This window comes from Cetorhinus maximus, chromosome 27, assembly GCF_964194155.1.
Source record: "Cetorhinus maximus chromosome 27, sCetMax3.hap1.1, whole genome shotgun sequence".
Lineage (NCBI taxonomy): Eukaryota > Metazoa > Chordata > Chondrichthyes > Lamniformes > Cetorhinidae > Cetorhinus > Cetorhinus maximus.
In genome coordinates, this window is record NC_135905.1 from 11,433,200 (window position 1) to 11,449,519 (window position 16,320).

The 16,320-nt window shown below is 42.0% G+C and overlaps 2 protein-coding genes across 5 annotated transcripts in view; one reads left to right on the forward strand and one right to left on the reverse strand.

Moving 5' to 3' along the window:
- Nucleotides 1-16,320, reverse strand: part of ptpn20 (protein tyrosine phosphatase non-receptor type 20) — a 336,983-nt gene that overhangs the window by 59,491 nt on the left and 261,172 nt on the right. For 3 of the 4 annotated variants that reach the window (XM_078530719.1, XM_078530715.1, XM_078530718.1), the window contains 2 exons: nucleotides 16,254-16,315; nucleotides 15,774-15,935 (listed from right to left, as the gene is read on the reverse strand). In XM_078530719.1, the coding sequence (XP_078386845.1) occupies nucleotides 15,774-15,935; nucleotides 16,254-16,315 (224 nt within the window). The remainder of the gene's footprint in view (nucleotides 1-15,773; nucleotides 15,936-16,253; nucleotides 16,316-16,320) is intronic. The other variant, XM_078530716.1, reaches the window with a different exon arrangement.
- mapk8a (mitogen-activated protein kinase 8a) overlaps nucleotides 1-16,320 on the forward strand; it is a 485,513-nt gene that overhangs the window by 59,489 nt on the left and 409,704 nt on the right. The gene's annotated exons all lie outside the window — the stretch shown is intronic.

Sequence of the window (16,320 nt, forward strand, 5' to 3'; positions counted from 1 at the left end):
CTGTAAGGGGAATTCCAGTCTAGATTTCATTTACATTTCTCTTTATTCTTTCATGGGATGTGGGTATCACAAGCAAGGCCAGCATTTATGTCTATCCCTAATCGTCCTTGAACTGAGTGGCTTGCTGGGCCATTGCAGAGGGCAGTTAAGAGTCAACCACTTTGCTGTGGGTCTGGAGTCACATGTAGGTCAGACCAGGTAAGGACGGCAGATTTCCTTCCCTAAAGGACATTAGTGAACCAAATTTATTTTACAACAATTGATGATAGTTTCATGGTCGCCATAACTGAGACTAGCCTAAATTCCAGAATTATTAATTGAAGTTAAATTCCACCATCTGTTGTGGTGATGTTTTACCCAAGTCCCCACAGCATTAACCTCGGTCTCTGGATCATTATTATTATTATTATTTTTTTTTAGCCTATCCCTTGCTAGTGAGGATGATTGTCTCCCATGAGTCTGAACATGGTTAATGGGGCCAATTCGGGATCTGCAGGCTTTGTGGCACATAGGGCATTTGTTGTCATGTGAGATATTTGGTTGGGTCTTAACAGTTTGACTCATGGAGTGTTCTTTTCACCACTCTCGCTTTTCCTCTTCATTTTGTCATTGATGGGTCTCCAGATGCTTGGATCCTTCCCACAGACTGGGCCGCCATCTGGTTCGGTCCAAGGTGATGGTCTTCCAGGTGTTGATGTTAATGTTGCGTTTCTTCATGTTGCTTCAGCATATCCTTGAAGAACTTCTTCTGTCCTCCTCTGGTGTGTCTGCCCTGACTGAGCTGGGAGAAGATGACCTGCTTTGGGAGCCGGGTATCTGACATCCAAACTATATGATCAACCTAGCGAAGCTGATAGTGGATGATCATGGCTTTGATGCTTGTAGTGCCTGCTTGTGAGATGTTGGTGCATCTGTTCTCCCACTTAATATGTATGATTGTCCGCAGGCAGTGTTGATGGTATGACTCTAGTGCTTTGTGGTGCCTCCGATACGTTGTCCATGTTTCATACCCGTATAGTAATTAAAGAAAGGGATCACGACCGCATGGTAAACCACGAGCTTAGTTTCAGTTTTGATGTTGCAATCTTCAAACGCTCGCTTCCTCAGGTGGTCAAAGGCTGCAAGGACAGAAGAAAAGTGTCCACAGTGCTTGGGATGTCCATTAGTCCAATATCATCAGTCTCCAAAGAAGAGAGTATTGGATTTTCTGTCAGGAAACATCAGGATTGGTTTGAAGAAAATGATCTGGATATCAATGAATTGATCATAAGTGCACAACTTTCTGTGCCTGGTGAAATGACCCAAACTCAAAGCAAAACGAACTGACTTGCCAATAAGTAAAGCATCCATGACATGAAGAATATGTGACAGGCAGACAGGGCAAAGGAAATTCAACATCATGCTGACATGAATGATATCCGTGGCTTCCCCACTGCCACAAAGACTACTTATGGCCCAAGTACTGAAGGACTTGCTTCTCTGAGGCTGAAGGACTGGGGAGATTTGATCGAGGAAAGGGAAGCCTTTTGGGAGAGACCATTTTGAAGACCTTTTCAATCAAGAATCGATTGTTGACAAGAGCGTTTTCAACTCCACCCTACAACACCCATTTAGAGACAAGTTCGGAACACCGCCAATGCCTATGGAGGTGATGAAAGCTGTTAGACAAATGAAGAACAACAAAGCAGCAGGAGGCGATGGAATCCCCATTGACATCTTTAAGCACTGAGGAGAGAAAATAACATTACAGCACCATGCCCTCATCCTAAAGGTCTGGAAATGTAGAGGAAGTCTTGAATGACCTCAGGGATGCCATGATTGTGTCAATCCTCAATAAAGGAGACAAATCCAACTGTAGAAATTACAGAGGCATCTCCCTGCTTTCCATTGCAGGTAAGATCATTACAAGAAACCTTCAGAATCGACTTATTACACTTGCTGAAGAGCTACTCCCCGAATCTCAACACTGGTTTAGGTCATCAAAAGGAATGACGGACATGATTTTTACAGTTCGCCAACTACAAGAGAAATGTCGCAGGCAACATCAACCTCTCTACATTGTGTTCTTTGACTTGACAAAGGCCTTCGACTCTGTAAATCATGAGGCGCTCTGGAAGATTCTGCTTAAGTATGGGTGTCCTCCAGAATTCATTACCATCCTTTGCCTGCCTCATGGTGATATGCGAGCGGTGATCCTTAACAATAGATCCATTACAGCCCCTTTTGTGATAAAGACAGGTTTCAAACAAGGTAGTGCCATTGCTCCAACTCTTTTCTCGATCCTGCTGCCATGCTCCGTCTGACTAGAGACAAGGTCCCCGCTGGAGTGCAGCTTATTCTTCGAATGGATGGCAAAGTATTTAATCTCCTATGACTCCAATCAAAAACTAAGACCACCCAGATCTGATTGAGCCCTGATGCACTGATGATGTGGCAGTAAGTGCTTTGTTGGAATTGCATCTCCAGAGAATCATCAAGGTAATTACTGAGACAAACAAGGAAATGCGACTTACACTCAAAACCCTCCTTCAGCAAGCTCCAATTGCACATGTCTCAACCCCATTGATTAGGATCCATGATGAGTTCTGCTGGATTACTTGGCCAGTGACAAAAACACGACAGGGAGATAGTGGTGCAGTGGTAAAGTCTCTGGGCAGGACTTGAACTCACAACCATTGGAGTCAGATACAAGTATGCCACCACTGAACCACAGTTGATATACTCGTTGCGATAACCCTGTATCACAATAGCCTTCCCTTCTGTCTTTTTTAAAATTCATTCATAGGATGTGGGCGTCACTGGCCAGCACTTATTGCCCGTCCCTAATTGCCCTTGAGAAGGTGGTGCTGAGCTCCTTTCTTGAAACGCTGCAGTCCACGTGGTGTGGGTACACCCACAGTGCTGTTAGAAGGGAGTTCCTGGATTTTGACCCAACGACAGTGAAGGAACAGCGATATATTTCCAAGCCACGATGGTGAGTGGTTTGGAGGGGAACTTCCAGGTGGTGGTGTTCCCATGTATCTGCTGCCATTGTCCTTCTAGATGGAGGTGGTCATGGCTTTGTAAGGTTCTGGACAGCAAGAATAGAAGAGGAGGAAGCACTAACTCTGAGCTCTTGTGACACTGCGGCTTATCAATTGTCACCTCCTGATGTTACGGCCAGGAGAAGATGCCACATTTCCAATTGCAGGCACACCACTGATGCAAGAGCTGCCCTTACACATGGCCCTGAATAATGTGACCCTGAAGGGTATCAGGTCCTGGAGGTTTCTGTACCATCATGCATTGGGTTTGGATACAAATGGGGGCAGTGAGTTTTTGTGTCATGTGAGTTAAACGTCTGAGTCAGGGACATAGTTTCGGGTGTTCATGTTGGAATCGCCCTGCAATGGAGTGCATGCTTCAAGTTTGTAATTAAGAGAAGCTGCCACCAATTGGGGAAAGATTAGAGAATTATTGCAAGTGTGTAAAAAGCAGTTCACGCTGGGTGTTGGGTGGGAACAAGAGGGATTTGTGCCGTTACACTGTAGTCTTAGAAATAAACCTGGATTAAGGCCTCAGATTCATCCTTTCCTCATTACTTGAGCAGTGAAATTATTATGAGGAACCCATGCAAACTGCACCCTGTAAGCAAGGCCTGTTCCCTTCATTCAGATCCTTGCTCTAAAAGCATACTGATGGTTTTGGAGTCCCTGTTTCCAAATCACTGTCCTGCACATTCCTTGGTGGCAGAATTTCGGAAGTTGTACCACTCCTCTACTGACCCTGTAGTGGTTATTGGTTTGGGAGAAGCAGGGCGATTGGGGGACATCTTTGACCCCGTCCAGAAGAGTTGGGCAAGAAGAACCTTGCTGGGATGCGAGCGACTCCCGCTTCCCTCCCTGGAAAGGGAATGTTGCTGCTCCAGATGTTTTTTCCCACAGTACGGTCCTGATTTTTCGAGGTTCAATCCCTGATCCCAAACTGAACAAGTAGGTTTCCTACACTTCTGCCTAGCATTGGAAATGTTACATCTAGTGAGAGGAGGCATGCCTCTACTAACTCTATACCAAGTCCCAGTTGAGGATCAAGGCAGGGGAGCACCCAAAATGTTGAATAGGATGCACTGTTGCAGTCTAAGCTTTCAAGAGCGCCAATCAAAGCATATCTGACGGGAACAAAGCCTGCCCTCTTTCAAGAGGGACCCCTCTTCAGGGCTCTAATCCTGATGGTCTGCAGCCCAATCAGATTCAGGTCCTCTACAGATACCCCAAAACCATACCCATTACATGCTATGCTCTTAAGTAACTCCAATAAGTGTTGAGTTTGTTGAGCCATCAGGACGATTTTGTAGGCCAGCTCAGAGACTCTGCAGCTGAAAGAGTCCTTCAACCATTAGTTATAACTCTTCCAATTCCCCCTTCCTTGTACTCTGTATTTCGCCAAGCACTCCCCACTTCTCCTCACTAACTTATTCACCTGCATTGGGCCTATCTTTGATAAGCGTTTACCATTGCAAAGACGAGAGATGGAGGTTGTTATGAGTTGCTTGGTTGAGGCTGTACATTGGGTTCTGCCACCTCCACCATCTAGGGGAACAAAAGCAACAACAACAACTTATATTTATATAGTGCCTTTAACATAATAAAACATCCCAAGGCTGGAGTATATTTTAGAATATTGGCAGTAACAGAGCTACATGTGACAAGACATCGGGGTGTATTGGGCTGCCTGTGTCTGAAGGAGAAATCTGAGTGAGAAAATAAGGAAATAAAGAATGAAAATGAAAAGATGCTAGCCTCAAGCTTGGAGCCATGTTGTCCCCATTCCCAGGATCTGCTTGATCCTCTCTGCAAAAAGGAAGGAAGGTTTGCAGCTTTGGAGAACAGGCCACACTGCTCCACACATGGCTTCTTATTACTTGCAGCAGTTTTCAACCAGCAGATGTGAAGAGGATATGTATTACGAACATGGGAACAGGAGTAGGCCATTCAGCCTCTCAATCTTGCTTTGTTGTTCAACTAAAAATCTATCAACCTCTGCCCTAAAGATGCTCAATAACTGAGCCTCCACAGCCCTCTGGGGTAGAGAATTCCAAAGATTCACCGCCCTCTGAGTGAAGAAATTCCTCCTCATCTCAGTCCTAAATGGCCTAACCCCTTATTCTGAGACTGGGTCCTCTGGTTCCAGACCCCCAGCCAGGCGGAACATCCTTCCTGCATTAGAAAGGGTGGGTGTACCCCTTGTTAGAGAAAGCAACTATAAAGCCCATCAGAATGAAGGTCATCCTCCTCATTCTGCTTGTTCCTTGGTGAAAATCCAGTTGTCCAGGTTTGAAAAAGTTAAGTGGCTTCAAAAGTGTGTAAATGCACAGCACATTTTGTACATTCTTTAATTGCATACTTGAAGGCGGTAGGAGTTAGGTGATAGCCAGCGCTGTAATCATAATTATCTCCAACCCGAGTTGCAAGCTCCTGATTTAACACACGATCTTTGGAGCATGATGAAGAACATTATCTGAAATTGTTTACAAATGATGTAGGATAATGTCGGCATCCATCTTGCATTCCCTCGGGTCTAGCTCATCAGGTTGGCCTCCAATCAGCAACCAGAGTAACTCTAAGCAAACATGGCTGCTGCCAATCTCCTGAATAAAATGCAGCATTGGTTGAAAACAATTTACGAGAAATAATCATGCAACTCAAAAATGTTTCTCTGAGGTGACTTTATTTTCCTAACAAGGTTATTGGAGTGACCATCACAAATAGCTCAATAATTTGGCTTCAGAATTACAGCAGCACATCATTTAATTGGGTTCAACTGAATATAACATAACATGGAGTCCAGTTTTAGGATTGTACAATTTCTTGTAGCTCTATAACCAAGAAACCCACAGCAATCGTAAGCTCATGGTTTAAGTCGATGAGGTAATTTTCACCTTGAGCGTCTGGGTGGTAAAGTGACTGAGCTTATCCTCTATAAAACTCATCTTATCTTTATTTTTGCCTAAGCAATGAAGGTAATACACTACACATATATCAGTGGATAGGTTTAGGACCTCGTTCCACATACAGTTGCACTGCTTGTTCAACGTTCAGTGCTTTCCTATATCTAGATTTGTTTCTACTTTCAATTGCTAACTATATAGATTGTGCCTCTTCCAAGTTTTCCATAATCATCATCAATGCTTGGTTCATCTGGTGTCGTCAGCTTCCTTTCTTCTAGTTAACCCGCGCATCTACTTATACACTTACTCTGTATATCTTTTCCCTTGAGAAGTTATACCAAGGAACTGTCTGGGCATACTTAAAAGATCTCTCCCTCTGAGCTGAAATGAGTGTTGTCTGATTTAGTCTTCATCTGAATAGGTCATGGGAGAAACTGTGTTTCCCTTATTTTCTTTTTCCATTATTATTATCATTTTTCTCAAACTAAATCTCAACGGTGGGATAAAATCACATTTTTCTAACTTATGACCAAAGTCTCCCTGAGGAGATGTTTATCTCACATCCCTAATCGAGGATTGTTTGGTTTTGCTTTTTGCCAGATCTTTGAAACATTTGTCGATGAGGTTTGAAGTTTTGATACATGTAGCTGTCCAACCTCAAATGATTATACAGTGGAAAATCATTTGCAAGAAGTACATGATTTTAAAGGTTGATTAGCTGTTGACCTAGTTGAGATGTCACTATTTGTTTCCATGAGTCCTGAAGAGTCGTTTCAAAAGCTATAAACACATGGGCCTGGATTGTGCAGTCAGTATTGAAGGGGCCACACTAGCCACTGACCATGAAGGAGGTTGCCCATGAAAATCTAGTAATCTCTGTGGTATGGATTTCCTCTTAGTTGATGTTAATTTGACACCAGGTCAAGAGGATCTCTAGGTGTCCAGAAACAGTGATGTCATCAAGCAGGTAAGCAGCCAATCACATTGAAGAATTTTCACAGACAGCAAAGCGGGCAGTAAAATGCACCAATTATCCTTCATTTCCTATCAGTTTTACAGATGGTGAAATAAAGGTTGGTACAGTTGAAGTGGAAATATCCAAAACTATTTTAAAAAATAATTATATTAAAATCTATGGAACGTTATCATAAAGGACAAACTTGACATTGCACAGATATAAAATTGGTTTTCGAGGACCAGAGAGGTCGTTTGGAAGTAGTTTTGATTTAGTACACTTAAAAAAACCAAGTTCAACCTCATTAACAAGACGTAACTTTTTTATGGATTTTTAGCAAAAACAGGGGAACTTCTAGTCAGTTCAATGATTTCTAAAGATTGTCATCTCTGGGGATTTCAACAGCATACACTGTGGAGGAGCAAGGGGATCACCGACAGTAATTTCTGCATTTAAATGAGCACATGCGGGCATGAGATGTTGCTGTCAGTTTCACAGAACAATGACAGTAAACACTGACAGTTTCGCCATCATTGCAACTGCAAGGTCCTGGCCAAAGAAGGTAAGACTTCCTGGCTCCTTTCTTTGTCCAGGCTTGCAGTCTTCAAATCGCATGAAACCTCTTCTTTTTAAGAACGTCTTAGCGTTAATGGGCCTTTAAGCCTATCCTGTTTTATTGACTTTGTTCCTACTTTTCAATTAGTTCCCCCTTTGACAATGTGGCAAGGTTCAATACATTTCTCTATTGTAAAATCTCTTCATTTAAACTGGACGAGTAACCTTCAGTTCCAACCTTATTGAGCATATCAGTGTAGATTATTAATGTAGACAAACATAGAGCAAACCAGCTATTGCGCAGCCATCACCTCTCGCAACAGAGCATGAAACATACAAGTTTACATGTGTAACATGTTAATTAGAATGCCAAAGTTACTGTGTAGACAAATGTCAATCACATTTAATAGAACTAATGTAATCTTATTAAAGAAATGGGTTGTGAAACTAAATCTAAATGATTGAGATTCTCTCTCTTGTGAACATTTCACCCTTACTGCTTCTTATCTTGCTGATCCTAAAGCTAGGGTCAGTGTTCAGCGGATAATTAAACTTGCAGGTATGTAAGTGTCTGATGTGTAACAAGGATTGCACAGTTAGCTTTAGTTATTCGACTTTTTAATTCACTGTCAGGATTTCATAACCTTTATACAGCATCTTATTCTTCAGCTTCATCTTCTTGTTGTAACTGGCACCTTGAATTCAATCATTCTGTTATCATGCACAAGACAAGCCCCTTTCTATGGTTTCCTTCCTTCGGGATAATGGTCCTTCTGGGTGTAAGATGAGTGTACAAAATCCCTTCTCATCGATCTATTCCAGGCTGTTCTTCCATGTTCCTGAGATTCTTGTTGCTTCTGGCCTCGAGGGGAGGTTGTGAACAAGATGCATTTCCTTGATATCATAATCAACTTGTAACTGTGTCAGTTTTTCTGGGCCACCTATTCTGGGTAGTGAATAATCCAGCACAGACAAAGAGTTTCTTTTCCTCCTTATCCTTAAGTCTGAAATTTCTGCCTTTGTCCATTCGTTTGTGGAAAGAGATTTTGTGTCTAAACTCATACAATGCCATATCAATCCAAAGGAGGAACAAACTCTCAGAGGCAAATTACTGCTGAGATAGAATTCCCTTTCCTCTCACTAGCTCACATAGTCTGCATGTTGTAGATTCACAGCTTTAAGTCTCCACATGATCCAAGCCATCCAACTGCTCCTTGCTCTTCATCACCATTCCTCACGAACCTGGCTCTAGTGAGAGACAGCTTTATTGATTTTCTTTATATAACGTATAATATAATATATAATCAATTAAACAATGCCTTCATCATCATTTGCCATCCTGAATCCGCCAGAATTTCATACTTCATAATTCCCTGAAGCTGTACATCGCAAAGGATCCCCTTGTAAGACCCAGTCTTAATAACATCTTCCGGATAAAACAGGAGAATTCCCCATGGGTTTTCATTCTCCTCCAATCTTTGTGTCATAGCTAATTCATTGTCAATATTTTCTTTGTGGTCTTGTCAGTGCCTTCATTGGTTAAGCTATTAATTGGAGTTGAACCACTTGAACCTAAGTCTTCAATTGAGTGGAAGGCATCAGAATCAATCCAATCGAGATGAGTTGGTCACTTCTTCATCATCGTCTATTGATAAACTTCTCTTAACACGAGTTCTTGGGAATCCCTTAACTCAGCTGAATACTCCATCTGAGTCAGGATGGGTATTTGAATTCAGTGTTTGAACAGAATATCATTGGTATTTATGACCCTCTGCCCAGTCATAATTGCTGGCATGGAAGAACCTTGGGTTTCTTTCATCCCCTCATAAGTTTTGCTTAATTTTATCTCTTTAAATATCTTGGGTTTTTTTTTGGTTCATCCTGCGATTCATTCAGCTAGAGTCTCCTTCTTTGCTTGTATTTCAGAACCAGTGAGGTGAATGCTCTTGAAATGGCTCTGATTGCCTCGTCGTGTTGGAGGTGAGTTCCACAAATGGCTTTCCACTTCTTCAGCATTGCTCTTTTTATCTGATCACTGACCATAGAAAGAGTGAATCTTATTCCTTCAGAGCACACTGGACAGGTCCTAGCCCTTCACCTTTCAGGGAACTTCCCACCAGCACAGCCTTTTGCCTGAATAAAATAGGTTCATATATTTGCCTAATTGTCTGCACTCCTTCCTGCTCCTAGTTAATGCTTCCTGGACTTATGCATATTCTTCCATATTCTGTTGTTACTGACTTCAGTGAGCCTGTTTATGTTTATAGTTGCTTCTCTACAATCACAGTCTTGCTGTGGTCAGTATGTCCTCTTAGTTGTTATGTTTACTAAGCTGCCTCACTTCTGCATCGGCATCCCCTCCCCCCGACCCCACTACATATGTGATCTCCCACAGCCTGAGAAAAGTGATACAGGAAGCTCATAATTGTCCCTTTGCCCAGCTGCTCCAATTCCTCTGCATTCGGTCGTGTTCTGCTCGAGTTGCTTACTTGTGTCCTAACCCACGCTTAAACAAACAGGCGAGCTGGTCGCTTATTTTGCCACTGTTTGTGGGAGCTTGCTATGAGCAAATTGGCTGCTGTCTTTCCTGCATTACAACAGTGACTGCACCTCAAAAGTATTTTGTTGGCTGTGAAACACTTTGAGATGTCCTAAATGTTGTGAAAGGCAGAATATAAATGTAAGTCTCCCTGTTACTTGATTTTCTCACGTGATCGTTCTCCATGCTGGCTCAGCCCCAGTCTGGATGTATTGTCCCTTTAAGGTCTTAAATGCTTTATTTTTCCAGTTCGTCATGACCCAAAGGCAACCCACTTGAAAATGCAGCAGTGAAGTAACGGCAGATACTTCAGCTTGCTTTCTTGGCCCATGGATTCCTGTTGTGCCTTCACAAACCATTACGGCTATTCATTATACTCCACCCATCGGACCACTCCTTCAGGAGTAACTATTCGCGAATGCAGTATCAACAAACTACAATATCTTTCGAGGGCCAAGGGTATAATCCATAACTAAAGGAGCAAGTCATCTATGGCCTAATGCCAAAATAAATTGTACTGACCGTAACTGTGAAATTTGTTTCAATTTCAGGTCAAAATGAATTTGGCCAAATTGATGGAGCTGCTCCCTAAAATTTACTGAGTGATGAGTGTTTTTAGCTTAGGGGAAACAGTTGAATGCTCCCTGGTTCAGTCAAAGAATGAAGAATTTGGAGTTGAATTTCTGTTGCAATTCTCCTGACTGTCTGCCACTTCTATGGTGTTTCCAGCAACCTTACACCAATGTTAAGGTGGACAGTTGGGAGAACCTTGAACATTCAGCCCCTTTAACTTTAAGCTGTCTTGTGTTAAAATATCTACTTTTTAACATTCAGCAGCTATACAGAAAACCTCTGGCATTCTAACCATTTGGGCTAAACTACACAACAGCAACATTAATATTCATAAATCCAAACCTTAATACAATTTGCCCTTCAGAAAGACATCGTGCTCTTAATAAGTCATAATTGATCAAGCGACATTCCTGAAACATCAGTTTATATGAAATAGTATGACCAAACAGCACAAACATATACTGTACAAGATCACCTTGATTTTTAGTAAGAGTTAAAATGAATTAACTATTTGCTCCATTTAGCTGCCTTACATTATAAAATATAAGGTCAACATTTCCTCCCTCTGTTAAATTCAAGTCCCAGATGTTATTCTTATTAGCACATGTTCAAGTCCTCATTAATACTTGACACACAGGAACAGAGTTCGGTAAATAAATAATTGTGTCTGAACATGCCATTAATGTGTACTTGTGCCGATGACAAGGTGCTCCCAATGCCACAAGGTTCTGGCTTTGCAGAAATGGGCTTCTGACCCTTAACCTCTGTGATTTTTGTGAAGTTGCCACATTTGCAACTTAATTTCCCATTAAACTTGCCTCAGAAAGCTGTCACGGAAATTAATAGCGTAAGTACCCACTTAACAAAGTAATAATTGTTATAGACTGCCAGTCAATCTCTTTGCCCAAAGGGAACAATTAAAATGTGCAGTCTTATTCCTTCAGATTGTGAACTGCTCTAGGAGATATTAAAAATGTCAAATTCTTATATTTGTCTTACCTTTCTGAGTCCTATTTTTCTCCCTCACAAAATCCAACTGTTCTTTCCCTCTCTATTTCTCTTTCTGTATCTGGTTTGAGGTTGAATTCACTCCCTCTAATTCACCCTTCTTCCTCTAATTATTGCTCAATCCTTAAATCTCATTGGTTAAGGAGATACACTGTTGATCACCAAGGAGATGCCCAGTTGACCTCCCCGTGCAGTTATCAACTCACACCTTCAGCAACTTTGTGGGGAGAAAATGTTGAAGCCTAAACGTGCATGAACAAGCCTGATTAACAGGGCGTATCGCGAGATACTCTGCTCCAGCAAAATCTGGGCCATTAATTTATGGGACCCAATCACAAACTAAGATGGGAATGAGTAGCTGGAAAGTGCTGATGTTCCATCAATCAATACTGAATTTATGATGCAGGTTAAAGCTACAACACCAAGGTTGGACCTTCAACACGTGCTGCATTCACCGACTTAAATAATCTTATGGAAATACTCTGACAATTACCTGAGTGCAGAACAGATTGAAAACCATTTAACCCTTGGCTTAGCGGAGATCAAGAAATAAATACCGACACAGAATTGTATCTCTGACACTATTTTATTTCCCTTATTTGACACATGACACATGACAAGGTTGTCGGAGTGATCTTCACAAATAGCTTGTTGACTTGGCTTTAGGATTACAACAGCACAACATAATTCAACAGAATATAACATAACACAGAACCCTTATATGGTTTCAGAATGATACTCTCGAAGAGTGTGTGTTGTATCTTGTGGTCATAGCTAAGCAACTGATAGTAAATACACCCTCTCTAATTAAGTTTGGATATCAGTAAAAAGGATTATAACCATGGTTTCGGAAATGGTTATAATGTTGGGTCAAATCTTCGTCCTTTCTTATGTTCATCTTTGCCCCTCCTTGCAGTCATTGACGATACCACCATAGGTTCTGGCTCTTCCAAGTCATCCATGATTGCTCGTGTTTCTACTTCAGAATGTATCGTCACTTTTTTGCTTCATCCCATGCATGTACTTAGTAATCTATTTTACATAGTCCATTGTCTCAATCATGCTTAATCGGTGCTGGGAATAGCTGGCTACCTGGTCCAAGTTAGTTCACTGAAAGGATGAAAGGAACCTAATTTCTGCTCTCTTGAATAACTAGCATCAGCTCCGAGCACAGCTTTGGTCTGATGCCAACAGCAAGTTTAACTGGGATGCATGGAAGCTGGACAGCAGTTCAAGATTAAAAGACTATACACTTATATGTATGTTGCTTCATATAGGGGGGGGACAAATATCACTCCAACGTTTATGAAGCTTAAAAATGGGATTTAAATATTTGTCCAAGGCTCAGGGAGCTTAAGGAGAAAGGAGCACCAGGTTAAAATTAAGTGGAAGAGCACCTAATGTGGAGGCAAGGTATATAGCAAAGTGCTAGGATAGAAAAGCCCCACTCTGTAATGGCTGGTAAGTGAATATGCTGCTCTATGAGTTAAGTAAGAACAGGTTTGCCCTGTTTGGAACTTCAGAGTGCAGTGCACCTTGTCAGGCAGGACTTGCAGGTGAGGCTAAAGTATCTGTACAGTGCAAGGGTGTCATCCATTGCACCACGGGCATTCAAGCTGATGCTTCCTTTCCACAGGATAAATGGGTGCATGTGCTGGCAGAGTCTCTATCACCAGTTTGGCGTGTCTGTGGACAACAGATTAACTTGATTGGCTTGTCACCAGTGGTTTGGAATGGCCTGTAAGCTTATCTAAAGGCTTGAGAATTGGCTAATGGAAGAGGTCTCTCTGCAACACGAGTTGTGGTCCAAGAGATGGCTTTGCCCTGTGGTAGCCCCTTCTGATGTGGAGGCAGAGATAACTTCTCTGGGGTGTGTTGAAAGGACTGATTCCTAGACCAATTGTTTCCGGTTCTGGGTTAAGGATGGGCATGTACATTAAGTATGAGGAAGAGTGGCATCTGCCTCCCTTATCCCCTTAGAAACCACTTTTCATCACCCAAATTAGGAAATGCCATTGGAATCTCCAAAGGAATCCCAGTCCCACTTGGATTGCAGCAAGTGAGAAGAGCAGCTGCAAGCAAGAGGGCTGTTAGATATAGGTTTGGAAATAAAAGTCTTGTCATGCAAAATATCATCCCAAACAGTGAGAAATATTAATGCAGGAATAGAAGTGCAGATAAATCAAGAAGCTAAGTTAAAAAAAAAAATGAACTTGACAACCGGACGTTTGAACAGTCACACTCACCTTTTGAGTTAGCCTACTCAGCCAGGGCTGCCCATTCACATCCTGCTACAACAGCTTCAAATGCGCAAGCAAGGAGAGTGAGGAAGGCCCCAATCCAACGGGCAACCCACTTACATCAAACTGTGAGTTTTAGTGAGTTGTACACCGGCCGTCAGCAGAGCTTCAGAAACACTGGCTTATTTCTTCAATGAGGAGTGCAGCCTATTGCAAGTGAAGTGACCTAACCTGTGCACTGACTTGTAGCATCCGGGCAACAAATCTAAAATTAGTCTTTGTGCTTCTTGGTGTCCGAGAAGGTTTGGCTGGTCAACACTTGACGGTTCCTCTCTCTGAGCTGAATTGGTCCTTGTTTGTCTGAATTGCATCTCCTGTTACAAGATTTTGGACTTTGCTTTCGCTTTTGCCTTGTTATGTGTCTGTTGATGGGATTTGTTGTACTGACACATGCAAGAAGGATGGTCAGATCCTTTCAAGGACTGTAATTACAAGGAATATTTTAACCTGATCCCAACTCCTTGGCTTTGTTTCTATATTTCCTGCAAACCCCTTCTTCAGTAACGGGGAAAGGGTTGATGCATTTCTGCATGGCAAGAATGTCCAAACCTTTCTGTCATTTAAAATGGAGTCTTCAGTTAGATTCAAAGTAAGCACATGGCTTTTAGATATCGGAAAATGCTGGAAAAGCTCAGCGGGTCTGACAGCATCTGTGGAGAGAGAAACAGAGTTAACGTTTCGAGTCTGTTTGACCCTTCGTCAGAGCTCAGCATCCACAGATGCTGTCAGATCTGCTGAGTTTTTCCAGCATTTTCTGTTTTTTTTATTTCAGGTTTCCAGCATCCGCAGTATTTTGCTTTTATCTTGGTTTTAAATATCCTTCTGGCATCACTTCTAGTTTTCCGACTGTACACTACGCTGCAAAATTAATTATTATGGTTTTTTTTTTAGGAGAACAACCATGTCTTATAGAAAACTTACACAACTGATTCAGCTGCATGTACAAAAAACAATTGCCCCATGTCTAAATATACTCCTTTTACTGACTGCATTGTGCTACTTATATACACAGGTACCAATTTGAAAGAACCATTTAGGTAAGTCTAAATTTAACTATTGATAATTATTACATCAATATTACAGATAATATATACATTTTCAATTGAAAATTAATATATAAATATTATATATAATATATACAAATTCAATCAACCATAACCACCTCAGGAGATATCTGTTAACTTTAGAGTGATGCGCAACTCTAAGCAGAATTTAATCTAGAATGGTTTCCTTTGAGAGTTTTCTCGCATCATTAGTAACATCCGTGTGATTGTTCCTGATTGTCCACAGTAACAATGGTTGGTAAATCTCTGGAGAAACACCAAATCAGCCATTTATGCCTTTTTTTGCCCCAGCAAGCTTCCACCAAAGTTGTGGCAAATGTTTGGGAAAGTTCACAATTCTGCAAAAACCACATTGGTCGCAGCAGTTCCATTGTCACCGCCCACCAGCCTGTCCAGAGACTTCAGCACAAGAATCTAGGCTGACACTCTAGCACTGAACGGAAGGAGTGCTGCAATGTCAGAGGTGCCGGCTTTTGGATGAGAGCTTAAGTCTCTGTCCTCTCAATGGGTATAAAAGATCCCATGGCACTAATTCGAAGGAGGACAAGGGAGTTCTTCCCGGTGTCCTGGCCAATACTTGTCGCTGAACCAGCGTCACTAAAAACAGATAATCTGGTGATTATCACATTGCTGTTTGTGGGAGCTTGCTGTGCGCAAATTGGCAGTTACATTACAACAACACTGACTACACTTCAAACGTACTTCATTGGTTGTAAAGTTGCTTTGGGACTCCCTGAGGCCATGCAAGGTGCTACATAAATGCAAGTTATTTCTTTGTCACAACTCACGTGAATCAATTGATGTGCTGTTCACAACAGCAAGTGCTGCGGGTTATTCCCCCAAGAGGTGTTACCTGTAAAAGACTGTCCCGCACTTTGAGTCTCCCATCCAGATCTGCCACACTGCCCGGGCTAATCGCCTTCACAAGCGCAGCAATTCCATTGTCACCACCCACCAGCGCAAAGCCCAAACTGCCGCTTGTTGGCTTTTCCAATTCAATGTGGATTATAGAGCTCTGCCAGGAGATAAAAAAAGGGTAGCTGTGGTTTCACTCGGCACCTCCTGAACAGTATGGGAGGGGCGAGTCGTTCAGTCAGGTTATACCCTGGTACTGGATTAACAAAACATTTAACATGTAGCAAACAACCGCGTGAAATGTACACAGCATTCATTCACTCGCAGCTGACTAACTTACTTCACAGAGCAGCCTTGCACCAAGGGACATGTGCAAAGTGTCATGCGAAATAAGAAACACTGCAAAATAATGGTTCCTACAGCTATTAGGAGCAGTGCCGCATTGCACTCAAAAACATGAATTTAAAAAGCAGGATACCTCGGATTCTGCAGGCAGAGTGGAGTTCGTTTTGGATTGCGCAAAATCGGCAGGCTGTTTTCCTAGA